The sequence below is a fragment of the Taurulus bubalis genome (genome assembly GCF_910589615.1).
Source record: "Taurulus bubalis genome assembly, chromosome: 13".
Lineage (NCBI taxonomy): Eukaryota > Metazoa > Chordata > Actinopteri > Perciformes > Cottidae > Taurulus > Taurulus bubalis.
The window spans coordinates 11,038,001-11,050,466 of NC_136601.1; the positions used below are offsets into that span (position 1 = coordinate 11,038,001).

At 43.3% G+C, this 12,466-nt stretch overlaps 1 protein-coding gene across 1 annotated transcript; it reads right to left on the reverse strand.

Annotated features, from left to right (window-relative positions):
• Positions 1 to 5,551: 5,551 nt before the first annotated feature.
• On the reverse strand, positions 5,552 to 7,655 carry LOC306745523 (P2Y purinoceptor 4; the record flags this gene model as incomplete). Its single annotated transcript, XM_079228328.1, has 1 exon — positions 5,552 to 7,655. The coding sequence occupies one exon, from the start codon at positions 7,653 to 7,655 to the stop codon at positions 6,570 to 6,572; it is 1,086 nt and encodes a 361-aa protein (XP_079084454.1). The 3' UTR covers positions 5,552 to 6,569.
• Between the last annotated feature and the right edge of the window lie 4,811 nt (positions 7,656 to 12,466).

Genomic DNA, 12,466 nt, shown 5'->3' on the forward strand with positions numbered 1-12,466 from the left:
TCGCTGACCCTGTGAGCGTGCTGCTCTGCCAGAGAAAATGGGACCTCCAACAAAGGCCCTCCACAACCACAGCCGCCTTCGGTTCATACAAAATGCGGAGCGGAAAATTTATCAAACTACGGATTTTATAAGATTTTGTTAACATTTCACCTCCTATCTTTTTCACACCCCCGCTTGCAACAGTTCTGCACTTCCAATCTCCTGGCCCACCTCCTGAAGAAACTCACTGCACTAAACAACCTTATTCCAACTCTCCCGCTGTCCTCCTCGGGTTGGCTTGTGTTGACTCAACAAGGTCTCCCCGGGTCAACAGAGCCAGAGGTCACACTATCATTGGTAACCCCCTCATATCCAGGCCGTGGCCTCGGCTGCAGGGAGACAGACAGCGCGGGGTCCCGAGGCCACAAAGCACAGATCAACAGGGATGAACGCTACATTTGATCACTTCACAGATCTTTGGCCTGCACACATCAGGGTCAAGCTTTATTCAACCCGGCCTTCAGAGTCCATCACACAGCTATCCTCGGCCTTTACTGGCCACGGGTCATCGCCACAAAGGAGTTGCTTCAGGTTTTAAAAGCATCCCTGAAACTGTCACATGGATCATGGCCGTGACACTGATGTGTGTGAGAGGCATGCGTGAGTGCTTAGTTGAACAGGAAGAAGGTTTAAGATACGGCCCTCCTCCGCTTTGTTGCCGTGAAGTTCAGGCATGATTCTTGTTCGCCAACAGATCCCTGTTTGCTTCACATTACTCCTGCCGCCCGACTTATTAAAGAAGCTAATATGTTGTAATCCCTACTATCGCTCTCACCTTCCCAGTGGCACACCTCTGTTTTGGGTTGTGCGACTGTGTGAACCAGGGGTGCGCAGGCACGGTTGGTCTTTTGCTGACTGCCTGATAATTGAATGAGCGATTATCCCTCCCATTAATAGACAATGATACAGAAAGCACTGCCATATGTACGGAATATTAATGAGTGGCTGCAGCGGCCTAGATAAGAGAAGCGCCATGCAGTTGCTGTAATAGGGGTTAAAACAATTTGCCCCCCCACCATCCTATCCCTCCATGCACACAACACACACACAAACACACACACACACACCCACACACACCAGCTCCCATGCTTTCCACTGAGCTAATCCTCCATCCTCTCACTAACTAAGCAGGCCGCCGCTACCAAACAACAGCCCCCTATGGCCTGGACTTGTGCTTGGCGCTGACCCCAGTGCGAGCTGGGGTCACTCGACAACAGAATGACATGCTAATGATGGGGAGCGGCGGGTGTTTAGTATTTATGTTATGAGACATTTTGCACGAGAGAGCAGGGAAACGCATTCAGCCGTTTTTTTTCCAGAGAATGAAACTCACAACTCTTTTTTTAGCTAGCTTGTTTCACGGCAGAATCTGTCTTCGTCTTCTTTCTGTAACGCAGTAAAGTGTGTGTTTTTCCTGATATTCAGGTAAAGGAAAGATGAAAGAGCCCACAGAGCCACAAAGGTCTATATCCTGCATCACCTTCATCACATTTCTTTAAAAGGTTGCAGAGTCAGGTGGGTGAAACAGTTGGGCCACACTTCTATACAAATCACCATGCCAATCAATATCTAACATCTATTAGCATTGGAAAGCAATATTTCCACTTTTACCTTGCAATAATTGTGCTTAATGCTGTGAAGTACCTTATCATAGGTCTGACGGCGAAAGAAAGGCCAGTTACCATGGCGACTGTGAAAGCCATTGGTTTCCTTTTTAGCAGAATAATGAACTTCTCTCCTCCATGTGTCACTCTTCCACTCCACTCTCAGCCTCTTCGATTAAATTGGAGTCCACGTGTCCTTGAAATCCCTCGTCTCTGCCTTATAATTTGACAAACAACAGAGAGAGAAAAAACGCAGAAAAAATGTTCAAGGCTCAACAAATGCATCACTTTAGGCCGAGGCGGGGGTGTATCTCACAATCAATATAAATGTATTTAAGTTGAGATGTACTGACAGAAATATGTCCTCCCTATTAAAAGCAAATATTTCTATACTTCAGTTTATATTTCATATTTTGATGATGGAATGTTTTACATTTTCCTTTGACTCTGTTTCAGTGACATGTGAGATTATAATAAACCTGTATGCATCCTCTCCGATTAAATAGCTCTAAAACAAGGGGGTTTAAACAGTCAAAAATATGTTTAAGGTCCTTTATAAATCAGCAGCAATTGTTGTTATTTTTTTGATTTAGGGTTGTATGAAAACTGTAAGCTGATGGGAAGCTTGTCAAACGTACTTATCGGACTCTGTCCCATGTAATAATGATGGATGCATGGAGCTGACTTCTCTCAGTCTGAAACGCGCTGCTCAAAGACATGTTATGTGTTTCTATATTTCGATCATAAAAAAATAATAAATAAAAAAAACACCGTGCTTCTCATGCCGTGAATCCAATCATTGATTGCACTCGCTTTCCACAGCGTCCTTGAGCACAGACATCCTCACTGCCCGAGGACATAAAGTGTCTTGTTCAGTGCTGATGTCTGGAAGCTGGTCGATGAAGGGAAGAAAAGAAAAGTCTTGTAACTAAGTCAAGTAAACATGGAGAATAGACGCACACGCAGATCTAAATAAGTCCATCAAATCTTTCTCTTTTTTTCCAAACGACTGCATGGTTGAGATGTTTCAGAGAATAAACGAAATCTACCCCGTCGCGCATTCTTTTGATATTTTTGATGTGATCATTTCACGTAGTTAATTCTTAAAGGGGTTTATTCAGCTACTGTAAAATTAATACATATATCTAATAAGTTATGTAAAAAAAAATATGTAATGTCGTTTTCGATAATAATATTGTTAAACACATTAATACTGCTTTGTCACAATTAAAGCGACAAACACTAAATGTACTAATTAAGATGAAATATCTCCATCCTAAAATTAAAAATAAATGTGTACCTTCATTAACATGTCTCAGTGTCACTTGTATAGACTGTAAACGACAGACTCGGCAATGTAATGCTTCTAATGCGTTTTCACGAAGTAGCAACACATGTAGAACATAAAACGGCAATTAGAGGAAGCTGCTGTCTTACAGGCGTCGAGAGGGGCCGTGGTCACATATACCACTGACTTCTTCTGCACAATCTTAAAACTGAACAAAAGGAAGCATGACAGTCAACTCATATTAGTTCTCTGGTAATCTCAAAATTCCTACTGGATAACATATTGTAGCAAACGAAAAGCACATAGCATCCGTTTAAAATTACATTAAAGTGAAGTTTATCTGCAATGTTTCACTTCGCAATATAATAATTACAGTGAATAAAAAACAATTTCTTATTATCTTTAAGCATTTTGAAGTTTCAAGAGAACAGTTTCTTCAGATTCATAAAGCAATGTGTCTAATCAGACCATACAACGCACACACTTGTGTTCACAACTCCGGACACGCGAGTCACCAACATATCTGACGTCATCATTGTAATTATTTAGATGAATATTTGATTTTATGAAATTATGCCTCCTAATGGACAACCAGACACATACAAATGAAGGTTGTAAATCACAGAATAGCAGTCATGTGGTAAATAAACTGTAGGAAATCAGCCTGATGGCGATGCGTCTTCAGTTTGTCTGAGTGGTTATTAAACTGTTTCAAGAACCCAACACAGGGAGATGTTTCTGAGCTTAGAGAGGGGGACATGTAGCTCAGCATTCGGCGTGACACAAAAACATGAAACATCACGAAAAGATGTAATGTAGCTTAATTATATTATTCAAACCACATCTTCTATTCATCCTTTCAGGATAATTTTAAGACCACCAAACTTTCATCAAAAGGGCAGAAAGCAGGTCAACAATACAAACTGAAAGGATCAAACTGAAAGGATGCAATTTATTTACCCAGAGAGATTATTCGCCATCTTCTTTGCACGATGCACCGAGCAGATCACATGGGTTATCCTGCGAGTGACAAACAAACTAAATACTTTGCAATACCAGGATGTATCTGCTTTTCTGTGTATTTTAATGAGGTTCGCCCTCCCTTTTGACCCTCGTCTGCACTGTGTTGACACCTGCTCTTAAAGTGCAACTTGCAAAGACACTTCCTACTTGGTGTCACCAAGAAGACCGAGCTCATAAGCTGCTGCAGATACGATCAGACACAATAAAAGAGCCTTTACATACACGTTTGCTTTTTGATGCGTGCACGAGCTCTCGCGTTGGCCTCTGCCTCGGGTCTGTGTTTCCAGGGTTAGGTTATATGCAAAATACTTCAAAATCGCAGAAGGGCAGAGAATTTGCTCGGCAGCTTTGCAGGTTTAATATGGCCATCTTACCGTGTGTGTGTCGTTGCGTGCTGCCTTCTTCTGGCCTCGTCCTGTGTCTGTTAGACAGCGCGTAGGGCCTTAAAGCCCACAGAGCACTGTGCACGCACGAAAATTAGATTTCTTGAAAAAAGAAGAAGAAAAAGGACAAAATCTTTTTTGAATTTTATTTACCTGCATAAAGTTTTCCAACTTATTTACTTGAGACAGAAGCTGAGCCGTTGAGCTCCCTGACCTGCTGCTGAGTCAACGTGTCACCACAGGGAGGCGCTCACGAGCTGGCATCCCGGAGAGAAACCGAGGTCAAACGTTGAAAAGGGCACACAGAGCGGACTTCTTCACAAACAGTTTGAAACCTTGGATTCATTTGAATTTGTAACAATGAGATCACGTGTCAAATTAGCAACTTCTTGTCACCTTTATCAGTATTACTTTAACATGCGGGATGCTGGAGCACAAATGGGCCGAGTGTAGGCCTGCTGGTGGAAGGTAACATGTAGATCAATACAGCACTACGGTTCATATTCATTTGTTTGTATTATTATAATTGGAAAACGTTCTCTTTGAATGGTTACAAACTCAAGTTGACAAACTTAGAATTATTTTTAAATGACTGTCAAATATATATATAGACCTATAAGACCTATTAATAATAAAGTGGCGTTTGGGCTTTTTTTTTAAATTGTATTTATTTATTTAACCTTTACTTAACCAGATAAGTCAATTCATAACCAGTTCTCGTTTACCATGACGACCGTGCCAAACCGGCAGCAACAGGAGCTGTGAATAAGCGCTGGAACAAGCTCACATCAGATGTGCATGAGATTGTGTCACTGTCATTGTTGAAGTACTGTGTCGCTTTTTATCATTTTAAAGTGACTTCAGTGATGTGGGGGAAAAAAATAATCAAGATTCAAAGGGTTTATCCTGTTTGGGGGTATACGCATTGCTATTATATGTACAATTGTGTGTAAGACATACTCTGCTTTCACTTCCCAAAATCTCTATTTGGATCACTATTTTGGAACTAGTCTCAAGTCTGGCTGAACACGAGTTGTACAGTTTGTACAAATGACAGAGTTTCATCACTTGACATCACGCTTTTCTTGAGGCTGAGTTGGATAAGAAATTTGAGCTTAATGGTATCGTGGGTGATTTCTCACTGGTATTCATTGGATAATCAGCTGATCATATACATACAGTAAACACAAGTACTCATGATGTAACACTTTATGATACATACCAAACTGCAGTTACAAAAACATCTTCGTGCTCGTACTTATCACAAGAACCATAATACACACAGAGCTTTATGAATACATCGGCTCCAGCATTGGAGGGTGGAGGGACGAATGCTCTGCAGCATTTAGTCAAACTTTCCAACACTGCTTTCACATCTGGAAAAACCATCAAGGAGTTCAACCTAAATTGCTGTTTTAAAAAGGGGCTTTAAATTCCAAGTATCAATCCCAAAGGTAAAACAGTGAAAAGGAAAATCTCCCTTATCCCACTACTGAGGCGTGGGTGGTTTGAAAATATCTCCCTTGTCCCAAGCAGCCGCTTTGCTTTTCTCCAACAGTTTAGCAAAAGACAGCTGTGAATGTTGAAGGACAAAAACAGCTGGGACCCGGCGCTGCACTGGCTATCTGCAGGCATTGTTGATACAACAGGAGGGAGTGCTTCATAATTGCCTCATTTGTGACACAATAGCTAGGCTGTTTGCCATCTCTGATCGGATATGAACTAGAATATTTGGATCAATGAGTGACCACTGACTAAATATTCTATGGATTACTTGAATTAACCTGTGACCGCCAGTGTCAAACTCTGTCACCCAAGTGTCTCAGATTCTGTTCCAATAATGTAAAAGTGAAACTATTCTTCTGCATCGCCACCAAAGAAGAACCGTATACAGCAGTTTGATGTAATCTACCCTTTGTGGTAGGAGACTGTCCACTAACTCTTCCCCTTTTCATCTTACGAACGCAGTATTCTTAAGAAAGTGAGAATTGAAACATGGTCTTCATGCCTGTTGAACACAGGAATTACAGACGTTTGATGGAGTGAAGGCATTTACTGTCAGTGAATGTCACAGTGAACTGATTCTCTTCATAACCTGCTCTCAGTGCAAAAAAAAAGAAAGGTAGGTAGCACTAGGTGCTTCTGCATGTGCTATTAGAACTGTTAGCTTAGCCTGGAGCAGACATATTTAATACATGTGTTTTACTTTAGTATTCTGCAATAGATGTCCCGCTATCTCTTCAAATCTTCACTGGCTGGGTTCTTATAGACCAGCGCGATGTCATGGGGGTTGCTCCTCTGTGTTCGCGCCAGTTCAGGCGCTTGGCTGCTTGCCCTCTGCCTTTTTCCCGTCAGAACAGACATCATTTTGGACCGGTAGTGATCCCCGGCCAGGAAATACAGAATTGGGTCAATGCAGCTGTTGATGCTCGCCAGCGGCCTGGTGATCTTGTAAGTAAAGTTGACGATGTTGAGGAATTCACAGTTGAGGTCTAACACGCGGGAGGTGTAGTAGAGCGTCCGGGTGACGTGAAACGGGACGAAGCTCACAGCAAACACCACCAGCACCACGATGATGAGCTTGATGGACTTCTGACGCGAGGCGCCGCCCTTCTGGACGGCAGATAGCCCCTGTCTGGGCCGGCACAGGGTCCGCGCCATCAAGCAGTAGCACACCACGATGACTAGGAACGGGATGCCAAACAGGAGCACCATGACGACGGAGCTGTAGTCCACGTACTCGTCAAAGGCCTCCTGGCTGGTTGTGTCGTGGCACAGGGTGTCATTGTCCCTCATGGAGGTGGTGACGAAGATGAGGTTGGGCACCAGGCACACGCTCACCACAGCCCACACCATGCCGCACACTAGGTGTGCGTGGCGGGGCTTCACCATGGTCAGCGCCTTGATCGGGTGGCAGATGCCCAGATAGCGGTGCACGCTGATGCAGGTGAGGAAGAGGATGCTGCAGTAGAGGTTGGCATAGAAGAGGAAGCGCACTATTTTGCAGGTGGCCACCCCGAAAGGCCAGTGGCTGCGGTTGGCGTAGTAGTAGATGAGGGTGGGCAGGGAGAGCACGTACAGGAAGTCGGACATGGCGAGGTGGAACATGAAGACCGTGCTGGGGTTCCACGGACGCATCTTTAAGAACAGCCACAGCGCTGTGGCGTTGAGCACCAAGCCGACCACAAACACCAGGCTGTACGACACCGGTAGCAGGATGTATTTGAACTCCTCGTTGAAGCGACAGCTGGAGTTGAAGATCGTGATGAAGGTCGACGACTGGTTGTGCTCGCCAGAGCTGCTGATGATCGTTTCCATAGTGATGCAGGTGACCAAACCTTTAAAGGAAGAAGAAACACTGAGATATGAGACTTTACAGTGTTTAGAAAGAAAACACACACTTAGATTTACTAAAACTGAAAAGATCAGTTGATTAACTGATAAATTAATGAACACCAAATTAATCTGCAATTACACAAAATCATAATTATCAGATTCCTGCTTTTTATCATTATAAACTGACTCTCTTTGGGTTTTTGACTGTGGGTTGGACAACTGATAATGTCACCTTGGGATATAGGAAATGGAAAAAGCCATGTTTCACTTTAGAATCATATAGAAAAAAATATTCATCAAAGATCAATCCGTCTAAGGTCACACATTTAGTTTCTGTGTTGAACAGTGGTGGAAGCCTTTACTTCAGTAAAATAGTGCCACGGTGTAACAATGTGTGTTTCCTACATTTGTCCTGAAGCCGCAGAAATATATACTAAAGCAGTGGTTCTTAACCTGGGTTCGATCGAACCCCAGGGGTTCCGCGAGTCACTCTCAGGGGTTCGGCAGGGGTCAAGACACACACAGTATAGCCCGATTCACACGAGCGCTGACATCTTTGCTCAAGTAGTTGCAGATCTGATTTCAAGCCCAGCAAAATTCAGCTTCCAACTCGACTCCACCGGCGTTTCCAATCTAAGCCAGCTTGTTGCATTTGTGCACTATATGAAAGATGACGAGATAAAGGAAGATTTTTTATTTTTAGTCAATGTGAAGAAACTCATTGATGACTTCAGAGACAATGATCTTTCGTGGAATGTGGTTTCCTGCCCTGCCGCTGGTTTCCTGTGCGGCTGGTTACCTGCCCGGCTGGCTGGTAGACATGAAAACTAAGAAAAGGAACAGACTTTGTTGCGAAAATGATATGAGAGTGCATTTCTGAACTTGTATCTGAAAGGAAACAGCAAAATGCACATTGATTTGCAATAAATATTCATTGAGTTATGTTTTTGTGTGAAATTCATGTTTTGTTGGTTTTGTTCTTTGAACACAGTGGTTTTGTGTGCAACTGATGCATGGTTCATTTTGTGCACTAACACAATATATACCTATGTTTTGAAGAAATCATATTTATTTTTTCCAATTACGAAGGGTTCGGTGAATGCACTGATGAAGCTTGCAGGGTTCAGTACCTCCAATAAGGTTAAGAACCACTGTACTAAAGTATCAAAAGTTAAACTAGTCACAGCAGAAAGACCCCTTTCAGAGTGCTATATGAATACTATATACAGTGTACTATTGGGTTATTAAGGCGTATTAAGGTGGAGCTGCTCAAGGTGGAGCTATTGTAACTGCTATATTTACTGTTGAATAATGCTACATTTAAGTAACTCTGCACTACATAGCTTTAAAATAAATGTAGTGCAGTAAAAAGTTGGCTAAACTGTTTCACTCGGACAAATAGAGGAGCAGAGTTAGTGGAAATACTCCTATCGTAATGCACAAGCAAGGACTCTTTGCAGCACGGTTGTTTTTCTGCAGGTAAACATCGTCGTCCTCGGTCACACGGACATGAAAAGCAGAGTTATCGTGACTGCGGCTACTCACCCCAACCGGGACACTGAAAACAAAACAGCGCTGATGAGCGGCTCTCGATCCCGTCGTCCCCGGGAAGTCGTCTCACTTTGCGGCTGCTCGCCTCACTCACTCACTCACTGCAGCCGGCGCACATTAGACACGCACGGAGAGGAAAGTTGTGTTTCAGTGGAGCAGAGTTGCTGGAGTCCATGGCAGCGCCGCAGAGACGGGCAGCCCCGAGCTGGAGGGCTGAAGTGGGAAGTCTCTCTGCTGAGTAGACACAACTGCCGCCCCAAAACTGTCCTCAGCGTGTAGCTCTCTTTCCAGCTCAGTTACACATTAACACCGTGCACGAGATGCACTCGTTACAACTATGGAATACTATATAAACAGACACACTTTTAAAATACTTCTTTACATGTTAACTAGTGAATAACCACTTCACTTCTCTTCACAACCAGCTGAATAACTGAAATATTGATACTTTTTTATGTATATATTATATTATATATTGTTGTATGAATATTAAGTAATATATGTGAGTGTGTCTTCCACCATTGGTATCATATGACTCGTTGCTCCTCCATTTAGTGAACATCACCCAGTTCAAAGGCTTTTTCTGCTCTGTGGGAGGAAGAAGCTTTGTTGTAAGACCTGGAGTCCAGCATGGATGTGTGATGTCATCACTGTTGTTCAACCTCGACTCCTCAAGGCAAGAAGATGTGATGGACCTTCTGTTCGACCATTGAAGACCTTGACCTCCTCTCACATGTATACGTACACGCATTTGCAAGAAAAGAAACCCGACTCCAGTTCTGTGGACAACAGGTGATGAAGGACAGTAAAACCAGAGTCATGCCCAATCAATACACCAACAATAATAACAAAGGAGCAACAGGTGTTTGGCAACACTGCTCCTTTCACCTAGAAAGCACCATCTACCACGATGAGCCAAGCCAAGGCTGGATCAATACAAACCTTCATGAGACATTTAATTCAGCTGACGCTTTAATCGAAAGCGACTTGGGTGGACTGTAAGAGGTGTTAACCAGAGAAAGGGGGCCTGACTTTAAGCTTTCAAGACAAAGACATTCTGAAAATCAGCAGATCTCTTTGTGCCTGCTGCCGGGCAGGTACCGATCTACGCCGGTCTGCTGCCCGGTGGGGGGCACTGGGTCTCTGTCTCATGGGATGTATTTTGTGTAGTTCTTAGTATGAGTCAGTTTGTAATTGTATTTGCTGTACTTTTTATATAAATCATTTGTGTTATAACTGGAACCATCTATTCGGCTCTATTTCTGTGGACAGATCCCATGGCCAAGGGAGATCTCCTGAGGAAGGCCGAACACAACACCTTTCAACACAAGCCAGCATTCACACACACACACACACACACACACACACACACACACACACACACACACACACACACACACACACACACACACACACACACACACACACACTGGTGGCAGAGGATACCGTACAAGGTGTCACCTGCTAAACATTCACACACATATTTTGGGTTCAGTATCTTTAGCCCCCTGATTTAACTCCGCCCTCTTGTCTAATTGTGGCAGATCTGGTGCACCTGGAGCAGCGGGAGACCACCTGAAATACATCAGGCAATCAGTGGGCTGGTGATATGGACACCCAGATCCAGTGCTCTGTCTCGTCCTCTCTGAGCTGCAAGCGGTCGGACTGGAGCTTGGATGGTGCCAAAGTGCAGGCTACCATTTATGACATTTTGGGGGAAGCTGTGTAGGGGTTCTCTGCCATTTTTGTTGTCACTTATGTTTTCTCCTGTTTTGTGGCTAGCCAGGGACCTCAGTATTGTTGTTCCACGATAGGCAAGAGATACTTTGTTTTCTAGCTAGTATGGGGGGTTTTGTTTGTTGTTTTGGCCTTTGACACCCTGAGGCCTATTGCTTCCATTTTAGTTCTTTTACCTTTTTGTTAGCTGTCAATAAATTATATGTATTGCCGCTTATCTCACCTGCCTTGATATTTCCGTTCCTGGTTCCACCTTTGCCAAAGCTATTTTCCTTTTGTGTGTTGTGTTAGGCCTGTGTACCCCTAGGCACACTAGGCAGGCCGTAACAATCTTGCTCAAGGACACTTTGACATGTAGACTGCAGGGGCCAGGGTTCAAACCAACAACCTTCTGTTTAGTGGAAGTCCGCTCTCTCACTCAGTCAAAGCCACCCCTTGAGGATACATTCCATACTCAAGACACACAGGTGGACCCCACACGGCAAAAGGAAGCCTATAACATGATGCTGGACGACTGAGAAATAACTCCAACTCCGCCGACAGAGCGGTGCAGACGGAAGTCAATCAGGACGCAATGGGGATGAGTGAGCGAGAGTGATCCCCATGACAACACTTAATGGCACTCAATGCTGATATGTTATAGAAGTTAATATTTGCACAGCTGTACAGTATTCTACACAGCATTTGCTCTTTGGGACTGTGAGGGATCCACAGGTGCATCCCTTTAGTAATCTGTGTCATCTCAGGCTTTACTGTCAGATTCACATGATAAGGCGTGGCATTATAAAGCCTGATCGTAAACAAATAAACAGGGGCAATGAGCAATGTGTGTGAAACTGAGGTGAGATGAGGCGGTCACTTAATAAGTTACTATAGAAGCTCAAGTTTGATTGACCCACTCCAACAGCCCAAAGTCTATAAACACATTTAGTTGAAATGACCTTTTTATGATCTACATTGAGATCCATATTGACAATAGAAGGAAAACTGCAACAAAGACATCTACATTTTGAAGGCTAAATCTTGGCAGTATTTGGAAGTTAATTTAATATATATGTTTAGAATAGAATACTTTAAATCCTGATATGGTAAATTAAGTAAGGACGTGTGTGTAGCAGTGCGAGTTTCTGTGTCCGTATTTGGGTTTCTGTGGTAATGGATGTCTGGAATGTGAGTGAGCCACTGACAAAGCATGAACGTCACCAGGAACCCAATCAAAGGACAGTGTCGGTTTGTTTTACAGTGAAAACAAAAGGAAGTGTGCTCAGAGTTTAAATGGTGTCTTGGTTTGTGTCTGAAATGCCATACTAATGTGCTATTTTTTCAGAATTGTGTGCATATTAACTTTTTTTTTACATGTATACAATGGTGAACATTTATAATACAACACTTTTTTTGTCACCACCGACACCCAGTTCTAAATACTGTACATATGTATACATATATAAATTGCAATACGTTCATCCGTGGGCCGTGGACTCAGTTACCAATGGGCTACCTCCTTT